This window comes from Manis javanica, chromosome 16, assembly GCF_040802235.1.
Source record: "Manis javanica isolate MJ-LG chromosome 16, MJ_LKY, whole genome shotgun sequence".
NCBI classification, from domain to species: domain Eukaryota; kingdom Metazoa; phylum Chordata; class Mammalia; order Pholidota; family Manidae; genus Manis; species Manis javanica.
Genome location: NC_133171.1, coordinates 40,351,972 through 40,370,118, shown reverse-complemented (window position 1 = coordinate 40,370,118; position 18,147 = coordinate 40,351,972). Strand labels below are relative to the sequence as shown.

Here is an 18,147-nt window from a genome sequence, read left to right as displayed (position 1 = left end):
TTAAAGAGTAAAACATTCTTGAAGCTTTCGGGGAAGACCTGTGGACTTAAGCACTTTCTCTGCTTTTTTTTGTATCTGGTCTTGGACACTTATGCTAAGTTCAAAAAAAGTGCTTTTACCTCTAGTTAACTCTGATATTTTCCAGAGGGCTCCTGGAACATGTCAGAAGAATTTTTTCTCATTAGAGAAAGTATTTGACTAATTTGGCTTATTTATCTGATATATATATATATATATATTTACCAGGAAAGCACTGTCAAAGAGAATGATGCTAAACTTTGTTACTGAATGTTTTGTATTACAGAAATATCAGAATTTCCTTATGTCAACTGTCTTAAACAGTAAGCTCTCATCAGATCTTTAACCATTGTCATTTGTAAGTCTTTTGTCATTTATAGTATTATCCCTAAACTGGTAAAGAACTGGATTTCAGCAGAACAGGTATTAGTTACATAAGATTACATAAACTAAAGAAAATGATTTTGTGTCTTTTTGTTCCAAATGTTGCTGATAGTGTTTTAACCTTGTTCTCTTAAACTGACAACAGTTTAGTAAATGACTATCTTTATGAGCAGAATTGAAACATCCTTCTCTCTACCTGATCCCTCCAGAGTTTAAAAACTTTCAGTGACTGTTTTTGTATTCCATGGCAGTATGTTTATTTGCACGAGTTCAATAAGAATCTGCTTTCCTTGTGAGAAGACTACTTAAGAACACTGGTTATACTGCCAGGGCTTTGACTGGAATGTCATACCTGAGAGACATGTGCATGGACTCAGATGTGAACAACTTTAAGGAACTGAGATTGACTTTATAAAGCCAACCAAGCCCCTTGGAAGAACTGGCCTGGTACCTTGCTTACAGAGTTCCCAGCAGCCTTACCAGGTGAGTAAAGAAAGTCACTTCCTGGCAGGTGCAGAGACCTTGAGAAGAGAAGAATTAGCATTAGCACCATGCAAATCATAGTGTTGAGACAGAACTATCAGAGTGTTAACCAAACAGATGACCCCTAATTTCATGATTGAAATAGATACAAGAAGAAGAGGGAATGTAATAATAGAAATAGGTTAGCATAAGCATAGCCATCTTAAAGGCCTAGAAGCCATTTTCTGAGTATGTGACTTAGAAAGAAAAACTGGAACTGGGTAAGGCCTTGAAAAACAAGTTAATCATGAGCACCGGGTGGTGGGCAGCTGTGACTCTTGGTCAGTTAATCTTACATACCAAGCTTATCGTGCAGAACCTCCCTAACCATTGAGGAGTAGTCTTATCCTGCCCTTGCTTAACCCCAGGATGTATGTCTTGCAAGAATAATGTATAATTGTGGAAAATTACTATGAGTTAAGTGCTTTGAAAATGCTATATAAACCCTTGGCTCTGAGTGCTCGGGGTCCTTGTTGAGACCCGCTGCGTCGGGCTGACATTGGACCCCAGCTAGCTGGCTGAATAAAGACTTTGCTTGAATTTACATCTCTATGCCTGTGTAGTTTGTTCTCTGGAGAAGCCTCGGAAGCCCGGACCCTAACAGAATAAACCCATATTTATAGTAACAGACCCTAAATTATTCCAAAGTGTAATAATATGGTTGATTGCCAGTGGTGCTATTGAAAATGGGAACTACTTGGCAAGGCTCTCTTTCCTACATTTTAGAAGATGGCAACTTTATCACTTACAAATATAAAAAAAATTGGATTGGAGCACTGTTGTGAACTTACAAGGTGCAGAATAAGTATTAAGGTCTCATTTAGTACTTCATATTTTTGGTATTTGATAGCCCGCCTTTGTTAAAATTCACTCTCCTAAATGAATTGTACTAAGTGCTCTTTATCTACTTATGGTTTATCCAACATTCTGTGCATAACTAATGGTAGAGATAAAAGATGGATGGCCAAAATTATAAGCATTTACTAAGGCCATATGCTGAGCTATTTACTGGTATGATTCATAATCTCTGCATCATAAGATATTTGATGCAGTAACTTGTGATGGGAGAATTATTAGATATGTTAACCAAGCTGGCTAGTCACATTTTTGTACTCAGAATGTTCCAGAAAGTGTGCGTTGTTGAAATGGCAATTCTCTAATAAATCCTTTTTTTGTGGTGTCTTGATCAAGCATACCATAGAGGAAGTAAAAGTAAATAGGAAAACTACAGTACCACAATTCTAGGGCTTCCAATGAGTTTCACATTTTCACCAATCAAGCTTAGGAGTCTCAGGAATTGGGTGTCTTGGTAGTCAAACCGTTTTCCAAACAGCACTGACACAATGACGTTAGCAACGGAAGCATTCATTATTGTTTTGACCTCAAAGGGCTTTCCTACAAGAGAATTAGTCTGATTAGGAATATTCACATACACATTAGTAAATCAGTTCTGGACTGATGGGGACAAACAGTCAAGGATTTCATAGAGGAAAGGCATTATCGGTGATCATTTCTTCCCAGGAGCAGTGAGAACAGAATGGACTTTGAAAAATACCCATAATTTTGTTAAAAGATTACTGCAAGGAAAACTAAAAGTGTATGTCAAAGAAAATCTACATTTGGCTCAGTTAAAAAAATTAAAATATGCCAGCTGAGGGTGTGTATATGTGCATGTAGGGAGTGTTAATGCATAATATCTGGGAACATATTTCAACCTTCTAGGCTGCATTCAAGTTTAAAAGTTTAATTAGGACATCTAGATGATTAAAAATCAACTTTAAAGAACTTTATACAGAACAGTTCTTTGTTTCAGCTCTTCTAGTGGTCCTGTTTTCCTCAGGAAAACTATTGGAAACTACTAAAAACTCTTTAGATTATTAAACATGTATCAGTGGGTGGGCACTTATTTTCCAGTGAAAGCCTTCTCGTTATTAATTCACTCTTAGCATCAGCACCTATCTTAAATGTGGAGGCTCAAAGTCTAGAGGAATTCTTGTAAAGAATATGTTTTCTTCAAATGGAAGGAAAGGTAGGATGCTATGCACACAAGCCTTGAGAAATTAACATTTCCTAGGAGTTTAACTCTGGAGAAGGAATAATAGTTTTTTCTACAATGTACTTCATACAAAATGCTAAGAGCCTCTCTAAGTGCACTGCCTTCTGTTTCTCCTCTGAATTCGTTTCAGGCTTGTTTACTTTTGACCATTTCTCTTCACATTAATTCCGGCATCAGTGAAGATAATATTCAAATGAGCTCATCTTTAATAAGGAATGAGCTCAGCTTATTAAGGAAATGAGAAAACTCTTGACATGAAAATGAGTCATTGGATTATTCATCTCACCTATTGATAAAAATAATACGGGATTAACTATATATTATTTAAAGGGAGCGGAAATGTACCTATTACTGAGAAACTGTCCCAGAATGAAGGAGGCAAAAAAGATGACAACTGAATGCAATGCATGATCCAAGATTTTCTTTTGTTATTGAAGATATTAATGGGGCCAAAGCAAAATCTGAATGTATTCTGCAGATCAGATAATATGATCATGTCAGTGTTAGTTTCTGGATTTTTGAAAACCGTACGTTGGTTATGTAAGAGGATGTTTTTGCTTATTTTAAGGAAACACATTGAAGTAGTTAAGAATAAAGGAACAGCACGCTCGAACAGTTCCAAGAAAGCTGGAAAGCAAATGTAAACTGCTGACATTTGAGGAATATTAGAAAAAGAGTAGAAGGATATTGGGAATTACATGTATATTCCTGGAATTTTCCTACAAGTCTAAAATTACATCTAAGTAATTAAAAATATATCTTTTACTGACCCTTTTTTCTTGAAAAATAGAACACGGTTTTATTCATTCTACTCACCTCTGTGAGACTCAAAGTTCTGTATGAGATGCTGGCATTCCTCTATAATTGTGTCTTCAATGATCCGCTTGCCCATTCCAAAGTTCCGTAAGGTAGTCAAACTGAATCTTCTCATAGTTTTCCAAGCTTCACCGTGAGAGAAAGCAATTCCTTATAAGGAGGAAAATGTTTTCAAGATTATTTCCTCAAAGTTTTTAACATTTAATTTACAAGGGCCAATAAAAATTTTAGAGGCCTCCCAACTCTCCCCGTTGAAAGTAAGTGAAGAGACTTCTCTTTCTCTTAAAGCATTTACTTCTAAGTATTTTCTCCTCCCTTTGAATCATACGTAAATCATTTTGAACACTATATGGCTCTTCTGTCAACTTTATGCACTAGGAATGTCTTTCTTAGGGACCCAAGAGCCATCTCTTTGGAATATAAACATCAGGGGATAGAGTGCCCCTTCTCCCAGTGTCTGTGGGAGGGTAGGAGCCTATCTTTGGTGGGTGCCTTGCTCTAAGCTGCAGAATGACCTCCTGTCAGCAAGATATGGGATATTTATTTTTTCTTTGCATAAAGCCAGTTAACACAGATAGCCATCCCAACCACCTGGTGAATCTGGGATGAACTATGCATGACAAATGGTGCTGTCAAGTCCTCTTGAGGACTGACTAGTTATACCTTATCTTGAAAGCATTTTTGTAATAGCTTGTGTCTGCTGGATTATATAAAACGGTGAGATTTCTTTGTCTTTGCAATCTCTTAGTGGATTGTCTGGGATGCACATCACATTCTGGTTTAATGTTTATTCAATAATAAAATTGTTTTCTTCATTTGTGGAGAGGAGGATTACTGGGCTGGGAGAGTTTTTTTAAATTATATTTCTCTGACAAATTCAGTTAACAATAGCATATGTTTACATCATGCTAGGTGTGGCTAAGGGATTGATGAAAAATAGAAAACAAAGTCTCTTTTGCCAGGGAAAAATGTAGACTAGTACACACAAGACTACCCAAGTAAAAAGTTACAATTACCAAGAATTACAATCAAGCTTCCACATTAGTACTATTCATGCTAATTTCTAACATGTATAGTAGGTGCTCAATACATATTTATTGACTAAACAGACATGTGAATTTGTGCATGGATAAAGAAAATAGTAATGATCAAATGAGAAGTTACTTAGAGGAGTTGGAGCATGTGCTAACTTTTAGAAAAATAAGGAAAGAGGTTGCTCTGGTTGCCCACATCTTTCTGTGGTAGAATTTGTGGCAAGAGTGACATTATTCTTTATGTTTCAGCTTCTACCCATAATCCTTCCTCTTTTTTTTTTTCCCCCTATGGAAGCACAAAAGACTGGAGAGAAATTCTGAGTTTGATCACCAGAAATAGGAAACTAGAATAGACTAAGGCAACCTAGGCTGTGAAAAATGGGGCAACACCAGCCTTGTTTCTTCTTTCAATATGAAATCTAAAAGGGTTTCATATCTCCAGAGCTGTTATCACCACTTCATGTCAGGTTAAGCTTTCCTTGAAAGGATGCCAGTGAAGGTTAGATTCTGCTCACATTCAAATCTTATATTAACATTAATATATTAATATTCTATGGATCCTAAATTTTTATACCAGTTATGTGACTTCAGGCTATCTCATTTTTACATTTCAAAAGTATATATTTTAGAATACAGTATAGATTATTAAGGACCCACAGAAGTGGCTGTGTCTTTCAGAGAAAAGCAATAGCTCCATAGTCTTGTAATGCAGAGATCACTTGTTTAACACTGTAAGGAATTGAACTCCTTTTCAATACTTGCACCAAAGTCCTAAATATATTTAAGTTATGCAGCAAAATAATTTATTAAGTACTCCCAAATTGTCTACTGGTAACAAAAATATCATTTTGTTTGTTCATACAAAACTGGTCTAAAGAATGTTACAGTTATTTGAATGGTTTTGGATTACCAGATTTGCCGGGTGGGGTGGGAAATGGAGTAATTTCCCTCTTTGAACAACATTCCCCATGACAAATTGAGTCACTTAAAAAGAAGGCTGCTTGATTCTTAAAACAAATGGTTTGCTTGTGGACAAAAATCATGTTTGGTAACAATAAAAATTAAAACAATTTTGTGTGTAGTCATCAAATTAGTAATATGTGAGTTATTGTAGAAAAGAGCAGAGATGCCAGAGGCAAGAGATAAGAAAATGTCCCAAATTTCTAGAAGGAAAATAAAGATGAATCCTGGAAACTAAAGATCAGGAACCTTGAATAAGCTGTTCCTCATTGCTGATTCTGAGATGTCAATGGAAATTCCAAAAAAGGAGAAATGTTTCAAAGACTAATAAGTGTGAACACTGGATTAAATAAAATTAAATAGGCTTTGGGTGTTTTTCTCAGAGGCTTTACTATCCCAGTGGGCTTCTCCTGAGTCCACAGAGAAGAATATAATACACAGCATTTTTCAAATTCACTTCATTGATTGATACTACTTTTTTGCATAGAACATCTATTAACATCTCAGATAACTCTTTTTTTTTTTAGGACAATAGTGTGAGAAATGCTTTTTAAAAAAACTGTTGCATGAAAATGACTTAGTAGTATTTAGTAGGAGCCAATATTAATTCATTAAAAATAATATGGTGAAATTATTCCCATGTTTAGAGTTATTAGTGTTAAAGAGTTCATCTAATAACTTAAAGGGTTATTAGATTGCTGCAATGACATAAAAATAGAGTCTTGATCTCACAAAGACATTTAGCAAGACTCACATGAGGAAGATACAACTTCATCCAGGTGAAAATATGGTTCAGTGTATTTATAATACTGTGTATTGTTCAGTGGGTCTGCATCAGCCATTAGACTGTGATCCTTTCAGCTGATGGCCTCTATTCTCTTCATCTTTGTATCTCCCTGGCAGTGGACTTTTCACCTCGCTGCTGGCTAATAATTATTTGATTATGGAAGTAATTAACATGTACCAATGAGAATAAATCTATAAATTACAAATTTTCTCCAAAGTAAACACCGTTTGCCTATTATATATTAATGAAGGAAAATTAAATCACAAAAGGAATTATGCAAGAGAATATTTAATATTTAATTTACTATTTTTGGCTTATTAAATAGTTGTAACCACAAAGATATACTTCAAAGTTCCTTACCTTTTCCTTCGAAAAGCCTTTCAAATATAGGCACTTGAGATCGTTCCCCAAATTGTTCACCATAATTGACGAGGGCATCTTTCACTGTCTCGTATCCAGAAAGCACTACCACCTTCTTTGGTCCCATTTGAATGCTGTAAATGGAGCCATATTTCTGGGAGAGCTTAGGTATATAAGAAAAGGAGAAGCACCTGAAACATCGGGCTGTAGTAAAAGCGAACTGGATATTGGTCTTTGGTGATGTAATTTCAGCAAACCAGTTATGCGAGCTTATAAAAGAAAGGAGAATACTGAACTCATTCACTAAGGATACAGCGCTGGTTGCTGTACCTGTTTAAGCCATTGATAGAATCATCAATTGATTGTCCTTATGCTCCATTTTGTTTGAGATTTCAGTAGCAGTGGTCTGACAGCCTGGAATTGGCTCAGTTTATCCCTGTTATATTTTTGTTTGGTCCCAGAAAATGCCCCCCACCAGGACTCTAGGGAAACAAAGCACTTCCTGATTACCACACTGGCCGCCTGACCACCGAGCTCATGCCCTATTCTTTGTGGGGTCCTGTGACCAAAGTAGACCCAAGGTAGTTTTATAGTACCATGCGACACTTTTTGCTGCAAAAAACATGCCATTTTCTTTGATAATTAAAAGGAAACAAAAGCTGACGTTTATTGGCTCCTAACTATAATCCCAGCACCGTTATCACATTAAAAACCAGTGAAGTAGATAGTATCATTATCTCTGTGCATTGGCAACATACTGGGGCTTCAAAAAAATCACACAGCTAGTGACAGTGCTCAGCAAGGAATACACATCCAGGCTCGCTGGCGTGCAGAGCCTCTGCTCTTCACCCAACAGGTTCAGGTAAAGAATGAGATGGGACTTCTAATGTTCCTTTAAGAAACTTGACTTAGAAAATAATATTAGAATAGCAACAGGAATTGCAGAAGGGCTCAATATTTAGGAAGATAATGTAATTAAAATTATTATTACAGGAAAGTGAAAATTACAATAAGAATTGGAAACTGTGAGGACAGTCTCAGGTGAGAGCCACTGTACATAAAGTGGATATGGCATGTTTCAGACAAAGAGCAAAAAACCAGAAGTAAATTTTAAGAATAAAATGTAGACAGAAGTTAGGGAGAAGTGTAGATAAGAATTCTGAATCTCAGCTTCTGGGGCTATGATCTTGAAATTAGCACCGAACAATAGTACAGAGGTTAAAATGAGAAAAAATAAAAGACTAGTAAAGAGATTAGGCCAGTTAATAGCTAAGCAAAGGGCAGGAATATTGAGGAAAAACAAATGTAGTTGGGGCATATGGATTAGATGAAGAATTTGACTGAATGTCTTGTTCTTCTGAAGAATCAACCTGTCATGTGACCTTTGAGTGCAGGAAGAAGATTCATGAAGTAGAACCAGATCAGAAAACTCAAGTCCTGGTTTTTAGTTACTTAGAAATTCATTGCTTTGAGTCATGCATCTGTAAAATTGAGATAAAATGTCATTCTTATTTTCTTCTGAGGGTGATTGTGAGGAATAAGTGAAAACCTTGCAGTCCTTTGTAAAATAAAAAGTACAGTACTAATATTAAGTGTTATTATTGTGCTGCCTACTGCACTAAAGTAATGGTCTCCTCTTTGGTTTATCTCCCCTTAGGATTTCAAACTGTGAAGTAACAGAATATAGCAGAACTCAGCTTTATTATCCTGCCCTTTAGAACTTATTGGAATTTATGGCCAAATGCCAACTATGGTTTTTATGTCATCTATTGTCTTCCTTCCTCTCTCTTTCCCGCTCTCTTTCTTATTGTACTCCACAATCAAAAGCTACAAAATCTTTGAAGTAAGAGAAATTTGATCTAGTACTTGACCTAGCCTTGTAATTTTACAGATGGGGAAACAGAGACTAAATTCTTAACTAACTTCGCACAACTAATTAATGGCAAACCCACAATTGAATTCTGAATCTCAGCGTCTGCGGCTCTGATCTTGATTGTGCCTTTTGTACCTACTGTTTTTAATAGTTAACTAAAAGTCTCTACAATAAAATTATGGTCATAATTCAGTTCCTTCATTGTACGACATATGAAATATAAATATCAAAGTGGTTGAGATAAAGGATACAGGTCATATATATTTCAGGATAAAAATGCCCCTTTACATAATAGAAATATATTTACTAATAGTTTTATGTATGCAAATTTGAAAAAAACAGAAATGAGAGCTTGTTAATTAACTTAAAATCCTATCTACTTACCTCCTACTTACGTATATGAACCAGTGTAAAAACATACATACTAATAAACCCACAAGAGTAAGAATGATTCAGAACTTGTAATATGTATGCAATGAGCAATTTATTGTTTACCTCCAGCATGGTTTGATACGGCCTCTTCAGATTGAGAATGTGCAGATTTCCGATAACGGGCAAAGGTCTGGGTCCTGGAGGAAAATGTTGCTTGGAAGCTTTAGTCACAAAGATTTTAATATTTAAAATAAAAATGAGAATCAGGCTCAAAAATGGAAGTATGACCGAAGAATCAAATACACTCATTATCTTTAAGTATAAGTACTTTTTAAAATAATAGAAATCTTTGTGATTGTAAACAGACAAAAATCAGCAATTTCCAATGCAAATCAAAAACATGAAGGCATTGCTAATATTTGCTCTATCTTACTCATCCATCTATTTTATAATTGAAATGAATTAAGCCCTACACTGTATGCTTGCCTTATTTGAGCTCCTTCCCCTTTCTCCTTTTTCACTTCTCAATCTAATCTGTGTTATTCAATAAAGCCTGGAGGAATTTTCTTTTCAGATAAAACAAGGATTAGTCTTAAAATTTCAGAGAAATACAACATTTAATCCTCAGTGTGAAATCTGCGCTTTTACAATACAATGACTTGTGTTATTTGCTAAGATATACCATCATCTGTTTGCAGTTGGTCAAGTAACAGTATCACTCCAAGAATTTCAAGGTTCTTATACAACTATGAGCTTATACCTTCCACCCTCCCCAAAGAGTCTCATAGGAGTCTCACTGCCATTGAATGAACACTGAGTTTTAACTTGAGTGCTGTGTGTGGGACCTAGCAAGTTATGCAACCTCTTTGAGCCTTACTCAATTTCCCCCCTTTTTTGCTACTGACTTTTAACCAAACATCTGAGAAATAACTCACTTTAGTTCACCCTTTCAAGAAACATTTATCTTTCCTTTTTGTGTTAGAATGACTTTGAATAAGGAACTAGTTTAATAGATGAAACAATCTTTTCTATATTGCTTTCTTGATAACAATAGTTCCTAAAGCTTTTACTAATGCCATCATATTATATATTTATATTCACTTTTTAGTTTATCATTTGTTTCCTTCCAGGAATTCAAAATTCTTGAAAACAAGGACCATTTTTGTTCAGTACTTTAAAGATGTTGCTCCATTGTCTTCTTGACTGTGCTTCTGACATGAAATCTGTTGTCATCCTTATCTTTGTTCCTTTGTACATATGGCGCATTTTCCTCTGGCTGTTTTTATGATTTTCTCTTTATTACCTGTTTTGAGCAATCTGATTATCATGTGCCTTGGTATAGTTCTTTCCATTTGTTCTTGGACTTGAGATTAATGGAGTTTCTTGGATCTGGGGGTTTGTAATCTTCATCAAATTTGAAAAAGTTTTGGCCACTTTTTCTATTTTATATTCAATCCAATCACAACATATTACTCCTCTCCTAATGTTTAAACATCCCTCCCAGCATCCATTTCATCTTAGATTTAAGTAATAACCACCTGGGGTTGCTAAGACTAGGCCTGGGTGCACTACTGGGACATAAAATGGGCAGTAACTTACTGAGTATCATTGTCTGAAGGTCCAACCCAATTGGCCAATCCTGTGGGCAGAACTGAATTCTAAGCTTATTCAGTGGCCTTGTGACCAGGTCATCATTATCTAGGGTTCCAAACAGAGAAGAGGAATTAAAGTCAGAAGCAACAGGATGAAAATAGAGTAAATCTGATTGCAGGCAAGACTAGAAGCAGGAGACTATAAAGAAAGACTAGAGCAATTCTCTGAGCCAGAGAGGTTGCATATTAGCTGGCTAAGGCTGCCATAACAGTTTCACAAACTGGATGGTTTAAACATCAGAAATTAATTTTTTCACAGTTCTGGAGGCAAGAAGTGCAAGACTAAGGTATTGCAGGGTTGTTTTTTTCTGAACTTGGCTTGTAGTGTGTCCTCTTCTTCATGCCTTCACACAGTCTTCCCTTTGGGAGTGTTTAAATCCTAATCTCTTCTTAAAAGGTCACCAGTCATATTGGATTGGGGCCCATCCAAATGATCTCATTTAACCTTAATTACCTCTTTAAAGGCCTTTTCTCCAAATGCAGACACCATCACATTCTGAGATCCTGGGGGTTGAGACTTCAACCACTGTTCAACATTCAACCCCTAATTCCAACTATGAATTTAAGGGGGACACAATTCAGTCCCTAACTGGGTGGTTACAGAAAGTTAAGGCACCAGCCAGTAGAGAGTAATGAAGGACATAGACTCGCCTGATCATATACCCCTGAACTGGAATTTTCTGGGTGAAGTTGGTGAAAGAGAAGATGGTATTCTAATTGGCTCTTTACATGTTTCTTTTTCCTCACAAAAGTGTTGGTGAAAGTGGTTGCAAAACTGTACTTCATTTATATGTGTGAAAACTATGCCGTAATATTATTGATGCCAGGGTTCTTGTTTGCAGAGTTGAAGAATGAACTTAGCAAACACCCAAGGTAGGAGAGCCAGGGAAAGACTTTTATTGAGAGATACAGTGAGAGGACAGAGCTCCTGGCTCACAGAAGAGGACAAGAGAGCCCAGGGTGGTGTGTTGTCTAGGGGATTTATAGGTGGTTGAGGATTTTTGGGAATTGGGGGCTTAGGGTGTGAACTTGTACCACCTGCCCTGCCCCCAAGGTGGGCCGGGTTGTTGTCTGTTTGCTAAGGCTGTTTAGAGTGAAGTCACGGGTTCTGCTGAGATACCCTTGCAGAACACTCAAACATTGCAGGCCAAGTTGCTCCTGGCCTTTTGAACTTTAACTGATCTCACTGAGGATGTCTGTATTTCTAGTCTGGTATCTTTACCCTAGAGAATTAGTGTGACCTTGACTTTGCATAATGCTTAACACAGAGTTTCCATACGGACTTCTTTACATTGTTACATTGCTTTGACTATAAATATCCTGCTTGCTTTTTTCGGAGGCCCTCACCCGACTCTGACTACACTCAAGGTCCTGGTCTCACTATTATGAAACTCTCATTGTAGACATAGGTCAAACACAACTAATTTTGCAAACTTAAATGTAACAAACATAACAAAATTTTCTCCCTTAATTCCTAAATATTACACAATGGTATTTAATTTCTGGACCTGAGGAGGGTCCGCTGCACACTATGCAGATCTGGATGCATTATGTGTGACATTATGGAAAAAAAGGTGTGGCCTTTGGCATTAAGCAATCATGGATTTGAATTCTGGTTCTCCCTTTTATTTTGCTGCTACTTAAATGCTGTGATTCAATATGTAATATTGATCTGCAGGATTTATCAAAACTGAAATAAATATATAATCTGATTTATTGACCAGTTGTCTACCCTTGTCAATGATTGGCATATAAATAAAGAAAAATATTTTCTTTATTTATGCAGCACTGGATTACCAAAATTCCTACTTAAAAGATGAGGGTAATTTGTCCCACTCTGGTAGGTTGAAGATGGAAATTATTATGTCAATAGTTGTTTCTTTAAAAATATGCTATTCACATAATGTAGGGGGGTCATGGGAAAGGCAGTATAGCATAGAGAAGACAAGCATTTTACTATGCTGATGGACAGTGATTGCATTGGGGTCTGGAGGGGGGGACTTGATAATATGGGTGAATGTAGTAACCACAATGTTGCTCATGTGAAGCCTTCATAAGATTGTATATCAATGATACCTTAATAAAGAAAATGCTATTATTAATCTGTTTATCTCCCTTTCTCACTACATCCAAGACTTTAAGTGGTAATTCTCCTATTATTTCCCTTAGGAAGTCACTTCTGTGAACCATCTATAGGACACCAGAATATCAGTCATCTCCCCACAAGATTATTTCTTGGAGATTGAATGTTATTTGAATTTGGGTTATCCTGCAATATACAACTAGTTATTCATGAGGGCAGCTACCTGGTCAATAAATTAGGACTCTTGAATATATTTGGTTCTGATAAAATCCCTAGATGAATAAATACGTATATTACTGAAGTATGTATATATTTCAACCTAAAATCCTGTCAGAGTTTTAAAGCAAAAGTCAGAGTTCCTATTTTCTTTTTCATATTCACCCTTGAGCTTTATTTTTCTTGCCATGTTCTTCCTTGGTGTGAATTTTAGCCTAGTTTCACTTACATAAAAGTAACTCTAATTTCTAAAGCCTCTGCATTCAATAAATCTGTCAAATAAAAAACAAATTGAGTAGTCAACTTAACTCAAAAAGATTATTGAAAGGGAGGGCAAGGGATATGATAGGGAGAATGCTGTAATCATAATATCTGCAAGTATCTTAGGAGCATAGAAAAGAGTAAATTAGGTCAGAAAGAACAATGTGTGTGTATGACAGAGTGGCAGGACATAGCAGTGCTCCAAGAATATTCAACCCCGAGGCCAGCTTACTTTTAGGAGGGGCTGTAGGCTGACTCATTCTGGGGTGGACCAAAGTTGAAGGGCCTGGAGGGAGGAAAGGGGAGAAGCTTAAGCAGTTTGGCTGATAAACATTTTGTTCCAATTTGCCAGTGGAAAGAGTATTTATTTATAAGGTAAATAAATTTACCCAGGTAATAATTTATGAGGCCAAGGATGGGAATTTGGAGGGTCTGTGCCTGGCCTTGTCATTGGTAAACAAGAGGCTTTTGTGAGTCTAATGTAATCACATGGGGAAGGGTGGTTTTTCCAGTATGCTGTTTTGTTTCCTGAAACACAAAAGGATCAAGTTTCTTTTATACTCCCTCTTTCCAGGAGCACAGGGCGCAGGTACAATTCAGCATTGGCAAATATCTGTTACCGAATGTTGGTATTATTTGTTATTATAATAGTAAAATAATGATTGTTATTGTAAAACTTGTTTGAAACCAGAAGAATGAATTAGAGACTAAAGACTCACATATATGCATTTATTCACCAACCTTTTGTTGTAAGGCCAAAGGCTTTCTTTTGAATCTGATGATTAAAATGTTCTTCCTGGTAGAAACCACACAGGAAGTGTGTTGTCTAGGCTGTTCCTCTTTAGGTTCCTGAAGTAACAACAAAGAAACTTGACAACAAGCACTCAGTATGAAATCTAGAAGATTTTTGCATTTACTTCGCAGTCTTCCTTGTTTTATAGCCTAATGCAAAGCAGCTTGCTTATTATTAGTTATTCATTTTATTGTTCTTGTTATTTTAGTAATTTGTCTTAATAGTCTTCCTAATATATTGAACAGGGAAATGACCACTTTCATTAATTGCACTTATAAAACGTAAGTGAACATGTACTGGATCTTTTAGAAAGGCTTCATCAGGCAAGTTACTAAAATTGCATTCAAGCAAGTGTTAAGTAAACTGATAACGTGTAATTGCTTGAGGTCTGCCCTTTGCTTTGAGCTTCTGGGAGGTAACTCCTAAGCTCTTGGAATGTGCTGCCTGATAAGAGTGTATTTGTTTACCTGGTGACCCTGGGCCCACCTGGACAGTTTATCTAACAATGTGATTTAAGGTGTGGTCTTGGGTGATGAAACAGATCAATCTTTGTAGGAGTAGAGACAAAGTTCAGCCGTGGAGGTGGTCAGCCATGGATGTTTGACTACATCCTAATAAAAGCTCTGGAAACCAAGGCTTGGTGATTTTCCAGGTTGGCAGGGCTTCATGTGTATTGCCATCTATCATTGTTAGTAAGCCCTGTTCGCTGCAAGAGGACAACTGGAAGATTGTCTCTGGAACTTTCCTGGAACCTGGCCTATGTGTTTCGTCTCTTGCCTGACTTTAGTCTGTATCCTTTTGCTATGATAAGCCATAATCAAGCATAATGGTTTTTCTGAGTTGTGTGAAACTAACAAATTATTATTTTTTTAAAATTTTTATTAAGGTATTATTGATATACACTCTTATGAAGGTTTCACATGAGAAAACATTGTGGTTACTACATTTACCCATATTATCAAGTCCCCACCCATACTCCAATGCAGTCACTGTCCATCAGTGTAATAAGATGCCACAGAGTCACTGTTTGCCTTCTCTGTGCTACACTGTTTTCCCTGTGACCCCCCACACCATGTGTACTAAACATAATACCCCTCAATCCCTTTCTCCCTCCTTCCCCACCTCCCCTCCCACACTCCTCCCCTTTGGTAACCACTAGTCCCCTCTTGGAGTCTGTGAGTCTGCTGTTATTTTTTCCTTCAGATTTGCTTCCTTGTTTTACTCCACAAATGAGGGAAATCATTTGGCACTTGTCTTTCTCCGCCTGGCTTATTTCACTGAGCATATCCTCCAGCTCCATCCATGTTGTTGCAAATGGTAGAATTTGTTTCTTTCTTGGCTGAATAGTATTCCATTGTGTATATGTACCACATCTTCTTTTTCCATCCATCTACTGATGGACACTTAGGTTGCTTCCATATCTTGACTATTGTAAAGTCTAACAAATTATTGAAGCTGAAAGTATTCTTGGAGACTCCCAAACTTTGCACTTTCTAATAAATTCAACAGAGAAATACCACTCACATTAAGTACACTTATAAAACATAAGCATGGAATGGTATGTTTTTAACAGGCTGGTATTTAAACATACCATTTAATAATGGTATGTTTTATCAGCAAGTTGCTAAAATGGATCATTCAAACAATTACTAAAGAAACTGGTAACATATCATTGTTTAACTAATATGATTACAGTAGCAGATAGACAGTTTGCTTAATTCCATGTGTTGAATATAATGGATGTCAGTAAAAAGAGCTTGTACTGTATGTTGGTTAAAAAATAAGAAAGCCACTGTACCTGATATTGCTCCCTTCAGACGTGAATTTCTAGCTAAACTATGTATGATAGTGTGATACCCAAAAGGGATCTTTTACTCAGAACATTTTATAGATAGTTCTAAACTCCTGGACATGTAGAAATGACTGAATTTACAAAAACCCTAATGTAAAATATTTACAATTTGCCAGGTATACTTCTGGCCAATAAACTCAAGGATGTATTGTGGGATCTGATATAAATTCTCATTTCTAGCACAATACAAAACTAATGATTATTAAAAAAGTACTTCTAAGAGAATAGTTTTCAACTGAACTAGAATCTTTTTCAGTCAGATCCTACAGATGCTTCTGTGGCTCCTAATTGTTTCATCTTACACATACTCATATTTTGTATGGCACTTTGCCCTGAGGTTTTTAACTTTGCCCGTGCATTTACTCAAAGAAAGTGGACAGGTTTTCATCAATTGGTTTATATGTGCTTTGTCTTTCTCCATCGTAAACTAAATGCTGGCCGTTTGTTTTGTTGGTGAAGACTGGAGCTGATGGCATCATAATGAAGCTCACTGCTTCTGCAGTCAGGTCCCTGTTCCTCACCCTCCCTCCTGGAAAGCGTTTTCTTTCTTAAGAGGAGTGTGCTCCATGTGTATGTATCATCATAGGCATGTAAAATTCATTTAGGGCTAAAACAAAGTCATTTTATGTTTGACATCAAGGATAAAGTGAAATCTTCTTAATGAAGAGCATACTAAATATTGGAGCAGAAGCTTATCTGGTGATATCTTTCAATCATTTCATGTTCCATTTGGGTACATTACACTAAAAATGTGGGAGAAGGATGGCTGGTAATTTATCTTTTTGCTCAATATAGATGTACTCCCCAGCCCTTTTTATAAGAGTAAAAGGCTTTTCCAAAATAGAATAGAGCTAATTCCATAATGTAAATCCAGAAGAGAGAGCTATCCCAAAGTGATGTCACTACTTTTTGTTCCTGTGACAAAAATGTCCACTCTTTGGCTTCCTCTTCCCCTTCCCATTTCTTCTTTTAATGAACAGTTCAGTTCTATAAAAGGTGTGGCAGAACAAGGTAGCCATCCATCCCTGGTGGTGAGGGTGACCCAGCGGCGCGCATCAGCACATGTTGGATCCTGAACAGTATAAGAAGGACACTGTTCCATGTGAGAGGGCAGTTCACAGGGGACCTTAAGAGCCAGAAGGGTGAGGAGAGGGGCCACATAGAAAAGTGGCCATATTTTGAATAGTATTTATGAATTTCTTACTCATTTAATGTGTTAAACTGTGCTATTATTTTTATTATGTTTCAGTCATTTTAAAATGTATCACTGATGAAGTATTTCCTCCAACCTTATTTTTCCTTGGGCCCCATCATTTTTAGTGTGTGATTTTGCATGGTATGATAGTTTTTAGGAATGTGTATATCATCATATGGCAGAACTGACTGTATTCAAAATTAGAAATTCACACAAACATCTCCAAGTTGAGGTTGGATAAAACTGGGAGAGACCTTATTCTGAGAGATTTTCACCAAACATCCAAAATAAGGCCAAGATAAGAGCTAAGGTTATTAGCTGGAAAAGACTGGGTTTTGGGCCCTCAAAACGAGCAGAACATAGGTCTAGGGTTGGACAGGATAGAGGTGGGTGATTCAGGAAATTAAGTACAGAGCAGAGAGATCTGACAGCTCACGGGTTTATGAAGCAGCTCCTTCCACTTGCCACTCTGACCTCTCCCAGCAGCCCACAGACTCGTGAACACTCACACACACAAATAACTTCCATCTTCAGAAAGAAGAAGAAAGAGGAGGAGGAGCTGATTGGGCAAACTTCCAATCTTTCATTTCATGAGCAAAGTGGTCTCCAGGGAAAAGAGTGTTGGCTTTATTTTCAATAGAGTTGAGTCTTAACTCAGTCTCTGCCTAGCTGGATGCTATTTTTGTGTAATTTTTTTTCTGGCAGATTTTCCTTGAATGGCTGTGTTTTATTTAGGTTATTCTCTCTTCTTATCCATAGCACTCTGTGTATGCTACCATTCTAGTACTCTTCACATTATAGTCCATCACTAATTCACCAGCTGTTTTCCTGGTTGAGCTGTATATATGTATTCCTGGTTGAGTAATTGGATAAATAATAAAAATTTCCTTGCTTTTTTGAGGCTGATTTTCTT

The 18,147-nt window shown here is 36.7% G+C and overlaps 2 protein-coding genes across 5 annotated transcripts in view; one reads left to right on the top strand and one right to left on the bottom strand.

Annotated features, from left to right (window-relative positions):
* LOC108397943 (cytochrome P450 2K6-like) overlaps positions 1-7,064 on the bottom strand; it is a 17,628-nt gene extending 10,564 nt beyond the window's left edge. Inside the window, exons 1-3 of the mRNA XM_073224292.1 lie at positions 6,938-7,064; positions 3,797-3,946; positions 2,159-2,319 (exon numbers count right to left, since the gene is read on the bottom strand). Coding sequence (XP_073080393.1) covers positions 2,159-2,319; positions 3,797-3,946; positions 6,938-7,064 — 438 coding nt within the window. The remainder of the gene's footprint in view (positions 1-2,158; positions 2,320-3,796; positions 3,947-6,937) is intronic.
* Positions 1-18,147, top strand: part of C16H6orf141 (chromosome 16 C6orf141 homolog) — a 38,557-nt gene that overhangs the window by 18,133 nt on the left and 2,277 nt on the right. For 2 of the 4 annotated variants that reach the window (XM_073225081.1, XM_073225080.1), the window contains exon 2: positions 654-885. The gene's annotated coding sequence lies outside the window, so the exon portion shown is untranslated. Of the gene's footprint in view, positions 1-653 lie in introns of all 4 variants that reach the window. The other 2 variants (XM_073225082.1, XM_073225079.1) reach the window with 1 other exon arrangement.